The 16,678-nt window shown below is 38.4% G+C and overlaps 1 protein-coding gene across 5 annotated transcripts in view; it reads right to left on the reverse strand.

Moving 5' to 3' along the window:
- The window catches only part of INSC (INSC spindle orientation adaptor protein), a 126,176-nt gene that overhangs the window by 29,395 nt on the left and 80,103 nt on the right, over positions 1-16,678 (reverse strand). For all 5 annotated transcript variants that reach the window (XM_053945834.1, XM_053945832.1, XM_053945835.1 and 2 more), the window contains one exon: positions 15,943-16,068. In XM_053945834.1, coding sequence (XP_053801809.1) covers positions 15,943-16,068 — 126 coding nt within the window. The remainder of the gene's footprint in view (positions 1-15,942; positions 16,069-16,678) is intronic.

A 16,678-nucleotide genomic window follows, 5' to 3' on the forward strand; every position in this document is an offset into this window, starting at 1 on the left:
ATGCTAAAATAAATGCAGAGGGCAGAGAGTGTTAAAGCAGTTAAGGATGGACAATTTCTAGAAACTCAGATCATCATTCTAATTAATAACATTTTGGTGATCTTATGAGTAAGGCCTATATATAACAGGAACTGAAATCTGAGCTCAACAGCACCTTGCGTGTAGGAACATTATTCTAATTCACTCCATTCTCTTTAGCACTACATGTCAGTTGTTCCCAAATCCCTGCTCATCAGAACTATTTGCAACACATGATGCCTGAGAAAGCAATAACCAGAAGATGACAAGTGCAGATAGCCTCATTCCCCATGAAGAAGCATGATGACCACTCCATAGTAAATAATACATTCTTTACAGAAATCTGATAGTCCATTCATTTTGTAGCATAGGTTTTTTTGAGGTTGTTCTGCTTACAGCTTATTCTTAGTGCCCATTTATTTTAGTGGTGCTGCTGTTAGCATTACCTGAATTTAAAGCTTGCAGACATTTTTCCCTTGATAATTCCTTCCCTACCTGACACTCCTGGCATTCCTCCTGTTCTCAGCTCCTCTCTCATGCACCTTACAGCCTTTTCAGACTGAAACTGAGCAAGGAGCCATGCTTTCCTTCTGATCACCCTTTCCCCCATGCACACATCCTGCTCCATTACGGCCTCTCCAAACCTTTCAGGCTGATACTGTCCCTGTCTAGGCAGTACTCTCATGGCAGTAGGAATAGAAAGCATTTTTCCCCACTCCCCCAAGGATGCTCTTGCATTAGATGTTGCTTAAGGATTTTTTTTTTTAATTAATGCAGTTAAGGCAGAGGGTCTGTCCTGCAGGAAAACAGGCCATCCAGGTTGTTGTGATCAGATAAGAGAACCTAAAGTTTTCAGATTAAAAGCCCGTTTGACATGGCTTGCTTTGATTTTGAAGGATGCTTCAGCGATGCATAGCTTTGGTCCCCATAAACCTGTGCTCCCAAATCCTCTGCTGCCTTCCTAAACACAGGATAGTTTTCGGCAGACCATACCTTGGAACAGCACAAACTTTGCTGTGATTCCTGTCTCCACTGGGTGCCACTATTGCATAGCATAATGTGCATTTATTGCGCGGAGCCAACAGCCTGGCAAAACTGACTTTAAACTTGTGCTTTCCTGTTGTGAAGTTTTCAGACCATATATAGGGAATTATCACTTGGTTTTTATGACCCTAAAACACCACGAGATAATCATTTTAGCACAGATATACGAGGATGATTTAATTCTTCCTAGATCACTACAGCTGAAAAGTTCTAATGCAAAAGTGCTCAGATTCTTTCCTGATCTTGTGCTGGAATAAGCCTTTCTGTCCCATGTATGGATCTCTTACTCCATGCTGACTGACAATCATGTAAATCAACTCAACCATCTATTTTGCCCTATCTTTTTTAATCTCACTGCAGAGGGCCTGGATTAGATGACCTTTAAAGGTCCCTTCCAGCCCAAATTATTCTATTGCTGTATGTCTCCATCTGAAGTGCTTTGATGACAGCTTAACCAGCACAAGGGTAAAATTTTACCACAGATCCTGGATACCTTAAAAACACTCACTCGGTGCTCTAAAAGTGCGTGCACATCCCAAGGATAGCAATAACACTGAAAATACATTATCAGCCAACTTTTAAATTAATAGCAATTAAGTGTTAGTTTTATGGAGTGGATTTAATTGTCATTTGATGGTGCATGGATATCCACAACTTGATAGATACCATTCTGGTGATTCAAGCTGTAATCTAAAAAGACTGAAATTTAATGTTACTAATCACTTTTTAAAATCCTGGGCAGAAAATTCAATCACCTCTGGTCTATTTCACATTATCCCTCCTCTTGTATTTTGCTTTATTTCCTTTTCCCAGGCCTCAAATAAGTAACTAACTACATAACTAAGTAATATCAACTAATATTATATGAATAAATACAAATATTTAAATATATACATTATATTAATATATTCAATAATCTATGCAATTAAATAAATATTACCTAATGGATACTTTGAGAGCTTACAGAATACATGCAAAATTCTTCCAGGCAAAGTACTGCTACAAGGAGATTTTCATGCCAGCCTCTCATCCTGGAATGATTTGTTATCCTACTCATTTGGCAGCACTGACATAACCACAATTGTTTCAAGCTGCTGAAGATGGGGGAAGCAGTGTCTCAGTGTTTATGAAGTCTGCTTTTATAACTGGTCTTTCCTCTCACCCTTTTAAATACTTATAGGCAGTGACACTGAGAAGTACAGAAATGTCTGTAGTCACTGGCCTTTGAAAGGATCTCAGCCTTTTCTAGCAGCCTTGAAAATCTGCTATATTTTGACTCAGGCTTTATTGCAAACAGAAGCTTGAGCAACTCTGCTCAATACTGGTTATATTAAAAGAGAGATGGGCAAAAAAAGAACATGTAAGCGTTAATCTGGCAGTCTAGACTTTTCTAAGGCCAGAAGATACAGCAGCAAGAGTGAACAAGACTATCCAATAAAGCAGGGAAATCAACAAAACCAAACAGCAAGTAGACTGAATCTTAATCTGACCCACAGTTACTCAAAGGCATCTAAATCATTGGCACCAGCAGCTAAACACATCTGTGGTGCAGCTCTGGAGGCAGTAGGCAAGACCTGTGCCCTGCAGCCTGGACATTGCTGCATTGCTGGAGACCCAAAAGTGGCTGTTTGTGGCTAAGGAGAAACAGATATTCATCTGGCAAGGTAAACTAATAAGGTCAAAAAATTCATCCAGGGCAGGAAATAGAAACACCTGCAAAAGAAGATTGAGACAGAGGCAGAATTTAACTCAATTAGAGCAGCTCTGCTCTAGGGCTCTCTCAGCATTCCAGCTGCTGTTCATCAGACATGCCAAACTCTGCAGGAGTGACCATCACCCATGTAGTTGGCTCCATTATGCCTACATACTGAAACATGTCAGAAACAGCAACAGGACAAAAGAACTACCTACCTGCTCTTTAAATGGATATGTGTCTATCAGGCATACCCACAAGGATGTGAAGGAAAGGTCACAGATGGAAAGAAGGTCAGGTTTATAAACAAATTTGTGCTATCAAAACCTGGGAAATCCCAATCTTTCTATTAACAGCTGAACTAAAAATTTCTGGGCAGCAGAGCCCAGTCCCACTTTGAGCAATTTAGGACACTTTCAGGAATCTAGGATGTGTATGGTCTTTCCTACCTCATCAACAGCTCAGGAAAGTGCCTGTGCACAGCCACCAGGAATACTTTCCCAAGGGGACTTTTGCTGCCCTCAGAATTAATATGGGCAGTTGTCAGGGTATCAGAAGGCTTTAACCTCAGCATAGGTTTTTTTTGGTTTTTTGTTTTGTTTTGTTTTTGTTTGTTTGTTTTTTTGGGTTTGTTTTTTTTTTTTTTTAGGGTTTGATATGTGTCTTTTTTTTAGGTTTAGTTTCTTTCCCTCATTTTATAAACCATAGATAATCAGGGACTCTGGCCAGTAAAGTTGAGGATTGGTGACCAGGAAATTATGGCAGATCTTTCATGGCTCTTGCTGTACATCATTATGTGGCACAGTACATCTTTATGTGGTATTGGGCTCAGCTTCATAAGCATCCAGCTCTGCACTGCCTTCAGTCAGACGGAGGCTGTCACAAACTCTTCTTAGAAGGGGCTTCTTTGAAAATTCAAGATATATGTAGAAGATGCTTATCTTCTTACAAAATATGGATTTACATATAGGTGAGAGAAAAGGATATAAAGTCCTGAGAGACAGAGGGAGCACCTTTAGCTGGTATATTGACCTCTCTGTTGTAACCAAGAACAGCAGTGTAGGGACTAGTAAAACTAATTAGACACTTTCTGCTCCACTGTCAGATACCACTGTAGTAATGACATCACAGAATTTCGTGGCACATTGAATAGAAAAAAATCAGCTTCTTCAGTGACAGATGTTATAGGTCCCCTGTTGAGTGTCAACAAGTCTTCATGGGATGTATGTAAGAGAAAACTTTAGCCTCCCTTCCAAACCCAATTTTCTGAAGTGTACATGCCAGAAATGCCCATTTTTAGCAATCCAGCTAAGCCCATTTTCAAACAAAAACAGACAGAGACACAGCTCTGGCAGAGACACACAAGTGTGGCATTATGGAGGCACAACAGAAGCTAGAAACAAACATTGGTTACACCAGCTGGCTTGGGATTAGACATGGACTGTTTGTCGGATGATGCATTGGCTGGATTGTCACAACCAGAAAGTAGCAGTCAATTCCTTGGTGTCCAGATGGAGAACAGTGATGAGTGGGGTCCCTCAGGAGCTCATATTTGGACCAGTACTGTTTGATATCTTCCGTCAATATTCTTTTCTTGAGCTTGAAACTAACAGTTTGAAATAAAAAGTGGTGACAACAAAATAAGGTTATCTATCAGTTATATATGAAGCATAAAGAAGTGCACACACATGTCCAGTGTGACAGGATTCTCAGTATGAGGACATCGTGTCAAAAGCCTTACAGAAGTCCAGATAAATTATAACAGTAGATCTTCCCTTGTCCATGAGTGTAGTCCCTCCATCAGAGAAGCCATTCAGTTGGTCAGGCAGGTCTGGTCCTTGGCTAATTTAAGTCACTGAAAACTTTTCCACACCTTCTTTGTGAGAAAAAAGTGACAAAGTTCCTACAAAAACTGGAAAGGCTTTTGTCTTCTTAATTCAACTTGCTGGTCCCATAAAGATTCCTTCTTCATCTCAGCTGAAGATCCTTGTCAGACAAGGATATGAGTATGCCCTGATCCATACAAAACTTTCTGATCCATTCCCAGGGACTGCAAAGGAGCAAACTGAAAGCCCTCATAAAGGAAAAGCTTGAGACAGTACTGCAAGGGAAGGAACAGTCAGTGAAAGAGCTTCTGTCTGGGAACTTAATGATAGGCAAGAGAAGAAAGGTGCAGGTCAGGTAAATATACAAGCAATGCTGTTAGATGTTTAGCTAACAGGATTATTATCTTTACCAGAAAAGGTTGTTTTCCCAACAGCTCTTTAAGTGTTTTCAAAGATGCTTTGTGAAACATGAAAGTTTTAGTGTAAATCAGGCAGTGTGCCAGACCTAAGTGGTTTCCTGCAAACAAGCCTAAGCAAAAAAAATCCAGTGACACACAAACACATCTGCCATTAATTATTGTTTACCCTTCCCTTATTTTAAGAACTACATGGAGACTCTTACATATCATGGGTGAGCTTCAGGTAAGTCACATGGTAGCTCTGAGCTCATTACAAACCTGGAGTAAGAAAAATCTCACACAATTAACTTCCTCTGGTTTGTTAGGAGCACATGCAAGACACTTCACCTGAGTAATGCCAGCCCTGACTTCAAATGTACATCACAAGGAAAGGATACCAGATTTCATCTAGTTAGCCAGCTGGATTACACTGGGTTTAATCTCCTCTATTTCTTTTTTACAATTACCTCTGGGAAACAGTCAGCTCCACTAAGGGCAAGTTTTTGACCCATGTAGCAGAGGTAGAATATTACCCCCAGGAAAACCCTGAGTGAGGTTTTTTTTTTTTTTTTCTATAATGCTGTTTGAGGGGTAAAGTTAAACTGCTAAGCGCACGTTTAAACCAAGCAAGCCTACTGGTAGAATGTTTAATAGTGGCCAGGGCTAGAACTGGTCAATGCTAGTGTTGTAAAAGTTTCCTGCATGTATTTTTTCCCTGTTTTCTAAAGAGTTTTCTGACTTTCTTGCAGTGGTAGGAACTGAAAACAAAGAAGGAGAAAAGGAGGTTTTACCAAATATTTTGACTGTAATTTTGGCAAGCATTGTGTGAAACAAAACAAAAACCACAAGCAACTGTATAAAATTAAAATTTGCAAAATACAAACTTGTGGATTTCCGTCTCAATAACAATATCCAAATTTTTTACATTTTGGGAGCTCTTCTTGGACCTGATTTGCAAAGGTTCCTTATTACCTGCACCTACAAAAGATTCCCAGCTCATAGCTGGACTGAATTGTGTCACAGCAGGACTCTTAGAGCCTCCTTGCCTACGTGTGAACTCTGGAAGGTGCTGTGATGCAAGGGCTTGTCAGTATCACGAGCAGCTGGAGGAAGGGTAGTAGCACTCGTGGGAGTACAAGAGTGGCAGAAGTGGTTTTGGAAAATAGCCAAGTTGTAAGCTGAACATAAGCTGAGGTTTATGTGTTTTGCTAGTTTGAGCTACTACCAAAAAGCAAGCACAAGGAAGTGGTCGAGATGAGAAGCTAATTCAGAATATGGATGCTCTTGTGATGAAAACCAATTTTCTGTAGTGCTCTCACATCCTGTAACCGCAATATGTGACCAATATCTATTTCCAGACCAAGTAAGCCAGTGACTTTGTCTGGCAGCCTCCATCATGTTACCCTCACGTATGACTGAGATCAGCTCATTTATGAACATACAGAGCTATTTGTTTCCAACTGGAATGACCTAAAGAAAATAAAACTAAATCACCTGGAACCAGGAGAAATAATTCCCTATTTTTGAGAGTTTTGCTCATTCAGTACTTCTGTAAGTATAGTTTTATATTAGTAAGGAATCCCATTGCTGCAGTTAGATGAATGAAGAAAGGATTTTCTCCTTCTGCTTTTTGGTAATGTGCATCTGAGAATTCAGTCCTTCAAAATTAAATGTGTATTAACATTTTTGAAAATTGATGTTATGCAAGCAGGAATAGATACAAAAGAAACCATAAAGAGCACTAGAAAACTCTGAGTTAACAAAGGTGGGAAAATAAACATGAGAGAAGGATTAGAAGGAAAAATAATGCTGGTAGTGAATCCTAAGGCTCCAGAGGCATTTAAATCCCTGATGTGTTATCAGATCTCTGTAGGAAGGTACCTGCTCTCCTCCCTGCAGAGGTCTCAGAAACAAGTGAGGTTTTAGGTAAGCTCAGGCATCAGCCAAACAAGAAAGGGAAGCTCTGAGCAGTAAACTCTTTGGACTTTTCTATGATCCAGAAAATTCATCCACAATCCTGAGTCATAAAATCCGCAGCAGGATGGATTGGTTAGATCAGCACAATTTATCATTATTAGAAAAGATTTTTGTAGAGGGGAACTATCTACTTGTGTTTGTCTCTTTTTACAAGCATTTTCACTCCTATCTCTCCTTTATCATGGATACAGCTAAGCTATTTAGAAAGTGCAGCCTAAACACATTCAGTACGTGTGTTTACACCTGGCTACAGAGGTAGATCATATGAGATATGAGAGGCAACAGTTTCCTGCTGAGTGAAGAAAAAAGGATTATCAAAGTTAGTCATCTGTCAGGTCTTTCTGTAAGGCCATCTCTCTCCAGTTTTCTGCCTCTGTCAGGGACAAGGGGAATATTTGAGGTCCAAAATAGCTCTCTGCTTGCACTCCTTTTAAATGCTTCAATTGATTCTCATTAATCTCTGCCTTCAGTTTAGGAGCTGAGTAAGCTGTTTCTTTCATCTTAAAATTAAATTTTCTTGATTTATTATTATTATTAGGTAGGGAAAACCCACCTGTTATTTGATGCACTGGCTTCTGTTCCTTTGGACATCATTCGTGGATAATTCTCTGCCCTGATCACTGTCATCACTTTAGGTAATATTTTAAATTGTTACAGAAAAATCATCATCTGGTGATTTCCAAATTATATTTTCATTTATAAAATTCTCTTAACATCCTGATTTTTGAAACATAAATCTAGAGCTATTTGGAGTGCTTGAAATAAAATACTTAGAGAAAAAAAATCAATAGATAGCATAAAATACTAACAGAACTGACTTCAAAAACCATGTGTAAATTATATGGGAGCCAAACAAGTGCAGAGCTGTAACCTGGCACCAGTCCAAAGATTCAAAATGAAGTTGGAGGGAATGGCTATCCACAGGCGCTGCTCCAAGTTGGTCTTGCTGTTTGAAGTGTGCACCTCAGTAACCTGGCATAGCCTGGGGTCTTTCCTTTTCAGCTTTTAAAATCTATTTTAATGAATTTTATCTTTTTAAAACAAGAAGAAAAAAAGAGATCTGTAGAGTCTCTCCTGCATCTCAATTAATAAAATTGAGGTGTATAAAAAGGCAGAGCTGAGGGATAGATTAGAAGAGTGGTTATTCCTCCTTTCAGTAACTGCATCCTGTATGGAAACCAAATGCCAAAAGTACACCTCATTCTATCAGCTCTCACTTGCTAAACACTGCTCTGGAGCCAAGAAAAAAAACATATAACAGTGGCAAGATTTACTCCCAGCACATCAGTGATAATACCTGAATGCCACTGCAATGCCTTCTTCTGATCAGGTCTTGCTGAAACATGTAAAAAAACCCAGTAACACAGGGTTGCTATGACATTTTTACATGTAGACACATTTTCACAGATCCATGCTTAAGCAATATACCATTTTAAGTACAGGACAAACTTCACAAAGCCTAAATCTGTGGGTCATGTGGAAAGACTCGCACTACAGGGAAAGGACTTCAAGCATTCGTTGTTGGGTTAGAAGATAGCTCACTTGAAACTGGCATACAAATCTATTCCTAAATTGTTAACATTAAGAATTTACAGATAGATTTTTATGTCAACTCATAGATTGCCTGTTGCACTCTATTGAAAAGGCAGACAAAGTTTATCAAAAAGATCTTTTACCTATTTAACTCAAAAAGTTTTCCTTTGTGCCACAGGACTGTGTTCAGTAGTCAACAAATTAATATTTACTTAATGAAATGTATTGCCATCAGAAATCTCAGTCATGAACACACCAACAGATGTGCATGTCTGCTGAAATTTTTAGCAGGTAGTGGTTCTCTTGTTTTTTTCAATTAATTTACTCAGATGTTTAAGGCTGAGTGCACATTTCTATGTTTGCAGAATCTGGGCGAGGCCAGATATCTAAATGAGGATCTGCTGATAAACAGTAGAATCTGTGTCCTCCAAAGCCCAAGGCAGGTATTCACCAGCTCCTTAGCCAAGTCTCACATTGTCCTCCTTCACCGGTATTATCAAAATGCTTAGTGCTACACTTGCTGGCTCCTTTCTTCCTCTTTTAAAATATGTAATATGATTTAAGGGTAGCAAGGTTTGTAAGGAGAGATAATAGCTTTTATCAGAGCAACAAATACATATCTCTTTAGAGCATCAGGACTACAACAACACAACCACCATAATTTCATTAGTCATCTTAACAGAATTGAAATAATGTCCATGACCTCAGCCAAAGCAGTTTGTGAATACTTTTTTTCCTATGGAGATGTGGCAATGTACCATAATCTTGCACCAAGTTGTCTGTCTTTATTCAATTCTATGTCTCTTGAATAAAGCATTAAAAAACTCCTTGCTTTCCTTTTTGCATGATGAAATGGGCACTACCATAAAGTGAACAAACTTTAATCTGCTGCGTAACTGGTAGAAGATTTTCAACATGTTGAATGCTACTTCAGAGATTGGCTCCCAGTTGGTTTTTGGTTATTTTCTTTTGATGTTGTTGTTGTGAGGTTTTTGGGGGAAGGGACGGGGTTTTTTTAAACCTCTTTTCACTCTGTTTTTCAGTATTCACAAATACCACTCCCATGACTTCCTTATTTCTCCTTAGAACTGCAGCCTGTTGCACCTAAGATGGTCAGATTCTGCAGTGACCATTGAAGTCTTGCTGTTCTTGTCTGGGAAGGTGCTGAAAGAGGCTACACTTACTAATTTCATGTACACAGCTGTGTGCCCAGAGGTAAAACTTGAACCACCTAATACACACAAAGCCAGCACTTGAGGAAGGGCAGCTCCTGCACTCTGATATGATTTAGTGAATCTTGCAGGGGCTTTGACAGAAATGTAATTTGCCAAACACTACACATTTTTCACTGCCAATTAATTAAACAGCCTCACTCAGAAGAAGCATCCAGTAAATTAAAGAGCTGCAAGCGTAGAACTTTGCATTATCTAATTGTACCACAAACTCAGCTACTGAAACAGATATGCCTGGTTATCTAAAAGGCTATGTGAAAAGCAGTTTGAATATGTTGTCCCTCCTGCTATTCCTTAAGTTTGACTTATTTCTTATTTCTTTCTCATTGCTCTTCATTCTCATGTGACTTTCACACTTAGCCACTGAGAGCAGTGAGACAATTCCCAGCTCCAGCTATCAATGCCATCAACTTTCAGTGTGCTGTGCTCTGTGTGTCAAAAGTTGCCAAAATTAGTCTTTAAAATGTTATCCTTCTCTCTCAAAATTCAGAAACCTCTTTATCCATCCCTGCTTACTGTTTGTAACTTCATAGGTGTGATTTCAAAGCTTGGCTACAAACAGCCATGGAAGATGAGCCAAAAGAGTGTTCCAGTATGAAAAGAAGTGAATTATGCAGACCAGAAGAGTTGATTCTCCAGCCAAAGGGCTGTAAAAGCAATGCATCACTTGAACCCTATCCACCTAAATCATTTCACATGTTTTCAGCACACAAACCAGTGCTTGTGTGCTTGTGGTTTTGAGTATGCAGAAAGTAAGCTTCTGGGCTCTTCCCAACCATGAAGCTTCACAAGTTTCTCCTGTAAATAAGTACTGCTTTAGGAAACATACAAGAAAGGTATTCCTTTTTATAAAACAGCATTAAGAATGTGTTTGCCAACAGGAGCTGTGAAAAATTCAGAATGGGTTGTAACACTGTGTTACCTGCTTTTGTGGGAAGGAGACAAGGGAAGAGCTCCTTGACACCTTCCAATGACTTCTAAGAATCCTGCATTTTGTTGTTATTACCCAGCTTTATCCTGTCTCCCTCAGGAAACAGAATAATATGAAATTTGACTCTCCACGTATTAAAACTAAACTTTTAAAACTATAGCCATTTTGAATTTTTTTTTTTTAATCTTAATCATTTGAGTTCTTCAACTCAACTCATTTTAGAACAAAATAACCATGCAATTTTTATCATCTTTGAGACCATCTAATCCTTGTTCTGAAACTACTGAAATAGGCCATGAAAATTTTTCATCTAAGAAACAAACACTAACACAAAGCTCTTCTCGGAAGAGTAATAAGGGCTAACAGGCTGAGGCAGAGATATGCATGTTCTGAAATTTTCTCATTGTTGCAAGTAAATAAGCCACCATTTGCCACAATAAAAATCAACATTTCCCTGTTTCTCAAAAAACTTGCTCTTAAAAGAAGCAAACAACCTGCAGACATGCTTTTAGATGTAGCAACCTACCTAAACTAGCAATCTCACATACCTTTTCTTTAAGAGTATTATTAATAATGTCCCTTGCCATTCTGCAATTGGAATAACGAACTATGAAGGCACCTGTATAGTTCATTAAATTGGGAACATTTTCCATCTCTTGCATTGTACAAAGTTACTTCCACTGTATATCAGGTACTATCAAAAGTAAAACATTCACAGTTGTGGAGCATTCCCGTGCTGTGACAATGAAATCCATGGGCCACCAGCTAACTTTTACATTCAGCCTTTGAATTAGTGACTTCACCTTCATACCATCCAAGCTCTCATAATCAAAGTCCTCTCCATAATTCATAGAATAATTTAGGTTGGAAGGGATCTTAAAGATCATCAACTTCCAACCCCCCTGCCATAGGCAGGAGCATCTTCCATTAGACTAGGCTGCTCAAATCCTCATCCAATCTGGCCTTGAACACTTCCAGGGATGAGACATCCACAGCTTCTCCGGGAAACCTCTTCTGGTGCTCTACCACTCTCTCACAGTGAGGAATTTCTTCCTAATACAGAGTTCTCATTTCTGTCTCACCCTACAGTCACATGGACCTCAGTGGCTTTAGTAGCTGAAACTTCACCTGAGACAAAGCTACTGCATGATTTTAACTGAGGTTAACGTTTGAAACTGAAAGTTCAAAGTGGTTAGAGCTGAATTAAGTAATCAACACACATGCACCTGAAAACTATAAGTTGTAGTAGGAGGTTCTGTATTATACATTTTACTTCATTCCCCAGAAAAGTTGGTTTTTTCAGCAGTATCGTGGACAGACTGCATTACCATCATGTAGAAATTATTACAGTGTATAAGAATATGGTTATTCTAAGGCCCAGACTGGGTTCACAGTGACTAATAGATTTTTAGGTCACTCATGTTTTAGAAGTCTTCGTAAAATTCATGTATTGTCCCAGCCACAAATAATGTACACTTCATACTTTCTTTACCCTTCTTCTTCTAGAGGTAATTTGATTTAGTGTGCTTTAAATGAAGGATTCAAAGTAATTTGTAATCTATTCCTGGGCAATTTTGGTTAAAGCAAAGTGATAAAAGCCATGTCATTTGTTAAAAAGGCTTTACTAATGAAAGTAGCAGCTGTTGTCAACAGTGTCTCTGGATTATCTCCTCTTAATGAGCTGATTCCAGGTGTCTGGCTTTCTAGAATAGTTTAAATAATGTAAGTTACCATACTCAGCACACTGTTAAAATTTAGGCAGCTAGCTGTTTGTATAATCATCCTATTTTTGTGGCAGTTAACCCTTGATCTAGGTCCCACCTAAGCTGCATTTTTTTAATGTGATAACATTTCACATGTACAGTTTAAAAAAATGCAGTACATAGCACTGTTTGCTATTTATTTCTGAACCAGCTCTGCAGTTCTTTTATTGCAACAGGAAGTTTATTGCCACAGAAGCCTCAGTGAAAAACCAGACAACTGAGCTTTACTGGGGCAAAAATTGGAAAGCCATGCTTTTTAGTACCACCACCAACAACTTTTGTACAGACAGCCCTGAAGCAGAGAAATTGCCACCGTTTTTAAACTTTAATGAGGCTACATGTCGCCAAATGTGTGGGAGACATTTTGTTCAGACAGCTCTGCAAAACAAGGACCTAATGTACCTCAGAGGGGTAAGGCCTGAAGAATTGCTTTAGAAAAAAAAAAAAAATCTAAACACAAACCCCATTTCCAGGCAAGGTTGCTCCATGTTGAAAACCAGATCTGTTAGATTTTGTGTGTGTCTTCATAACAAAAGCATTACTTGAAGTACAGTTATTCCTAAGGCAATTTACAAGATATATGTCACCAAGATCGCAATTTTTACTTTTTCTGAACCTTAAGTGTCACTAAATACACACAATAATCTATCCCAACTCTGTGCCTCCAACTCTCCTTGCTACACTGAGGTGAATTAAGTTTGCAAAACACATTCATGAAGGTTCAGATACTCTTCTCTCCAGAACCCTCAACAATTCTTAAGAACCAATCTCCCACTACATCACTGCATTTCTGTCCTAAACCTCACAGCAGGGCACACCAGCAGATCTGTCTGCATGTGCAGTACTAACATTGTTCTTCAGTTTCATTTATGCTCAGATCTCACAGACTCCTTTCAGTTTGGGGTTTAGGGATTTTATCTATTTTTCTCTATTCCCAGCTACCTGTATTACTTACTGTGTCTGTATAAACTCTGGAATTCCCACATCAAGAAAAACCAACTTTTCTGCTGCAGTGAGCTTTCCCCTAAAAATGCTTGAGTGCCACAAGACACAGATGACAAAGTTCTCTTGGCTACAGGGACAAACAGCTAAGGAATAATATGTTCTGGTTGCTTTTCCAGGGTCTCTCCACTCCACTCTAAAGCAGGACTGGTGACTGGTCAGGAAGCTCAGACCAAATAATGATCCCAAATAATAATTTCTGCTGGTGTCATACTGGATTACAAAATTAAAGTGTATCAAACAACCAAACACCCACAAGTAGCTTGAAGTACCTTGAAGCACAAAAAAATACCACTTGTTGAGCACAGCTTACAGAGAACATTTATTTATGCAGTCCTCAGGCACACATTGAGACTATTTCTTCACCATTTTTCTACTTTAATTGCCTAACTTGTCACTCTTGAGTTCCTGGAGCTCTGCACTTCAATGTACAGCAAAGTAAGAGTACTAGTATATTATCAAAATTCAGTAAAGTACTTGCAAATGAAATAATTGCTCCAAACTCACATTTTAACCAAGTGATTTTACATCACTGCACACAGACCCAACTAGATTCACCTACAAGAGGAAAAGTTAATCATTGAACAACTACCTTATCATTGCAATTATAGTAAAGATCAACTCGTTTATCAAGCTGATAAAAAGGTGATAATGGCTTTTTCTAGTGTGATATATTTATAGATGTGTCAATGGGAAGAGCAAGAATTGTTTTTAAAAAAATTAAATAAATGCTTTTTATTAAAATAGGCAATTTTCTACATCTTTAGAAATGAGCACTGAATTGGCAAGATCAAAGAGCATTGGATAAATAAATAATATTCCTGATGTCTTTAGTAATTAACCACTGCAATTACTGCAGAAAGCATACCACCCCCTTTTAGGTCACCTCTCAGATAAGGGTTTCATAAGAAATTATAGCACTTGCTGCTTTCTTTTAAATGGTCTTTTAAACACTGCAATGGCTGTGCAATCTAATAAAAAAATACAGGGGGGAATGCTTGCATAGGGTTTTTTGGGGTTTTTTTTTGGGTTTTTTTTTTATCTTGATTTGCCTAATCTGAATTGCTTGGTAGCCAAGTTTGGGTTTTTTTAAGTGAGGTTTCTGTCATTAAAAATCCAATTCAAATTGCACTGATATTTTAATACACTAGGTGACATAATGATTCACCAGCACCCAGATACTTTGTTGGATAAAAGAAGCCACCCTTTCTGCCACATAAGAAGTCCTATGATAACTTCTGTAATTATAGGATTGCTAATACTTTTAACTCTTTTATGTTCTTCAGAAGAGTACTTCAAATTTTGAAAGAAAAAACTATTCATATTTAAAGACGATGATTTAAGAATTGAAAGCTGTTGAAGGTGGGAATTTCAGTTAAAAATCCTTTAAACCCTGCTCCAGTCGTGATTGTGACTGAGTGTACCCTGAACAATTTTACTTGTGGCCAACATTAAAGCAGATCAAAGAAACATGAGCTTGAGCTGGGACTCCTGCTCCCTCAGCTTTGATATGAGCCACGTTAAACACGTGTTGATGCTGCCAGGGATTGGACCTGGTGACTTGAATCAATCTTTTTCATTTCTAACTCTATTAACTGCACCATTATAATGGACATAATGAAAGATACTTTTAGACTGATTCTGGTGTTAGTCTGAACCAGCATGATGTCAAAAAAATTTAAGTCATCTTCATTTACTGTAAACTCAGAGACTTGCTTTTTGCTGCAGGTGTTCTGTCACAGTTTGCTTGAATTCAGGGAAGTAAATTACCAGATATGTCAGTGTAAAGGGGCAGTGAAATCATTTATCATTAACTTCAAGAGGCCATTATTCAGCTGAGGAAGATGACTCTTTTATGAAATACAAAGGATGAGATCATGATTTAGTGACTAGAGGTGTTCATCTTCCAAAACATAGCAGTATGTAGTGAATGTGAGAAAGGAAAAGAGCCTAAGAAGTTGATATAATTTTCTCTGGATAATGTTTTGATGTTGGCCATCGCAGTTAAAAGTGACTTTTATGAAAGCTGCTGCTGATTAGCAGACACATTTTTTGATTGACTAATGACTGTATCTGTCCCACTTCTTTCTGTGCAACTACAACTCTCACAAGCTGCAGCACTGCCACAAGCAGGAGCCCTATCAGACCATCAGGAAAGGATTTAAAGAGGTATAAAGCCTTCTGTCTGTTAAGGACAATTTGAAATAGTGGAGTTTTTAAATGCTTTAGAAACTCCAGAAAACATAATATCTCTAGTTTTTGTTCTCCTTTTTTGATGTAGTTGCTAACAGGCTTACCTGTTTTACAGAATTATTCCCACTTATAAAGCTTATTTGTGCAAGGATTATAGGATAATGCTGTTGCTGAGACTAATTTTTTGAAGACTGAAGATGTGTTCACAGAAAAGGTGAGCACAGTATGGAACACAGTATCAAACACCACCAAATCGTCAATTTCTGGAAGAGATTAAAGACAGGGCTTCTCTGTTTTATGACACAGTCAGTAAGGAGCCCAGGAGTGCTTACCTTCTCCAGCTGGTGCATCCCTTCCTCTACACAGCAAATTGATGCCAGGGTTCTCAGGGTCTGGGGATAAAGGCACCTGAAACAATCCTGGCGACAGATCTTAAAGAGAGCAACAACACCTCCTTCCTGTAGGGGAAAAACAGCCATCAGGACAGTAGTACCAGAGGTTTCCCTAGTACTTAATCAAGATTGGGATGGGGAGCAGATTCCTTTAGCAGTTTATCCAAAACAGCTGTTGTAACAACACCAACAAAGAGGGTGTTAAGCTCCCACAGAGAACTCAAGTAGATTAATACTTGTACACTAAGTGATGAAAAAGTAATACAACCTCAGTAGGAGGTTCGGTTAAGTGATTGACTCCTACCACTTACAAGCTCCATTTAAATTAAACCTGACATTCCTGCAAATATTACAAAGAGCCATCAATAGGTGGCAATTCGAGTGACATTTAACTGACCCTTCAGCCATATTATTAGTATAAAACAGATTTTTGTTGCCTGTATATTTCCTGTTCCTCTACATTTCTGAGCTCCACACAAAATTCAATTAATGATAAAGTTATGAACGGGAAGGTCATATGTTTGAAGAGGTGCTGAAAATCAGGTGGAAATAGGCATCAAATTCTAAACAGATACAATCCAAATCTTCATCCTCTAACAAATAAAATCTGCATTCCTAAAATTTTTTCTTTAAATATTATAGTGGCAAAGACTTGAGTACATATTGGAGTAGCTAT

This window comes from Vidua chalybeata, chromosome 6 (genome assembly GCF_026979565.1).
Source record: "Vidua chalybeata isolate OUT-0048 chromosome 6, bVidCha1 merged haplotype, whole genome shotgun sequence".
In the NCBI taxonomy this organism is placed as follows: domain Eukaryota; kingdom Metazoa; phylum Chordata; class Aves; order Passeriformes; family Viduidae; genus Vidua; species Vidua chalybeata.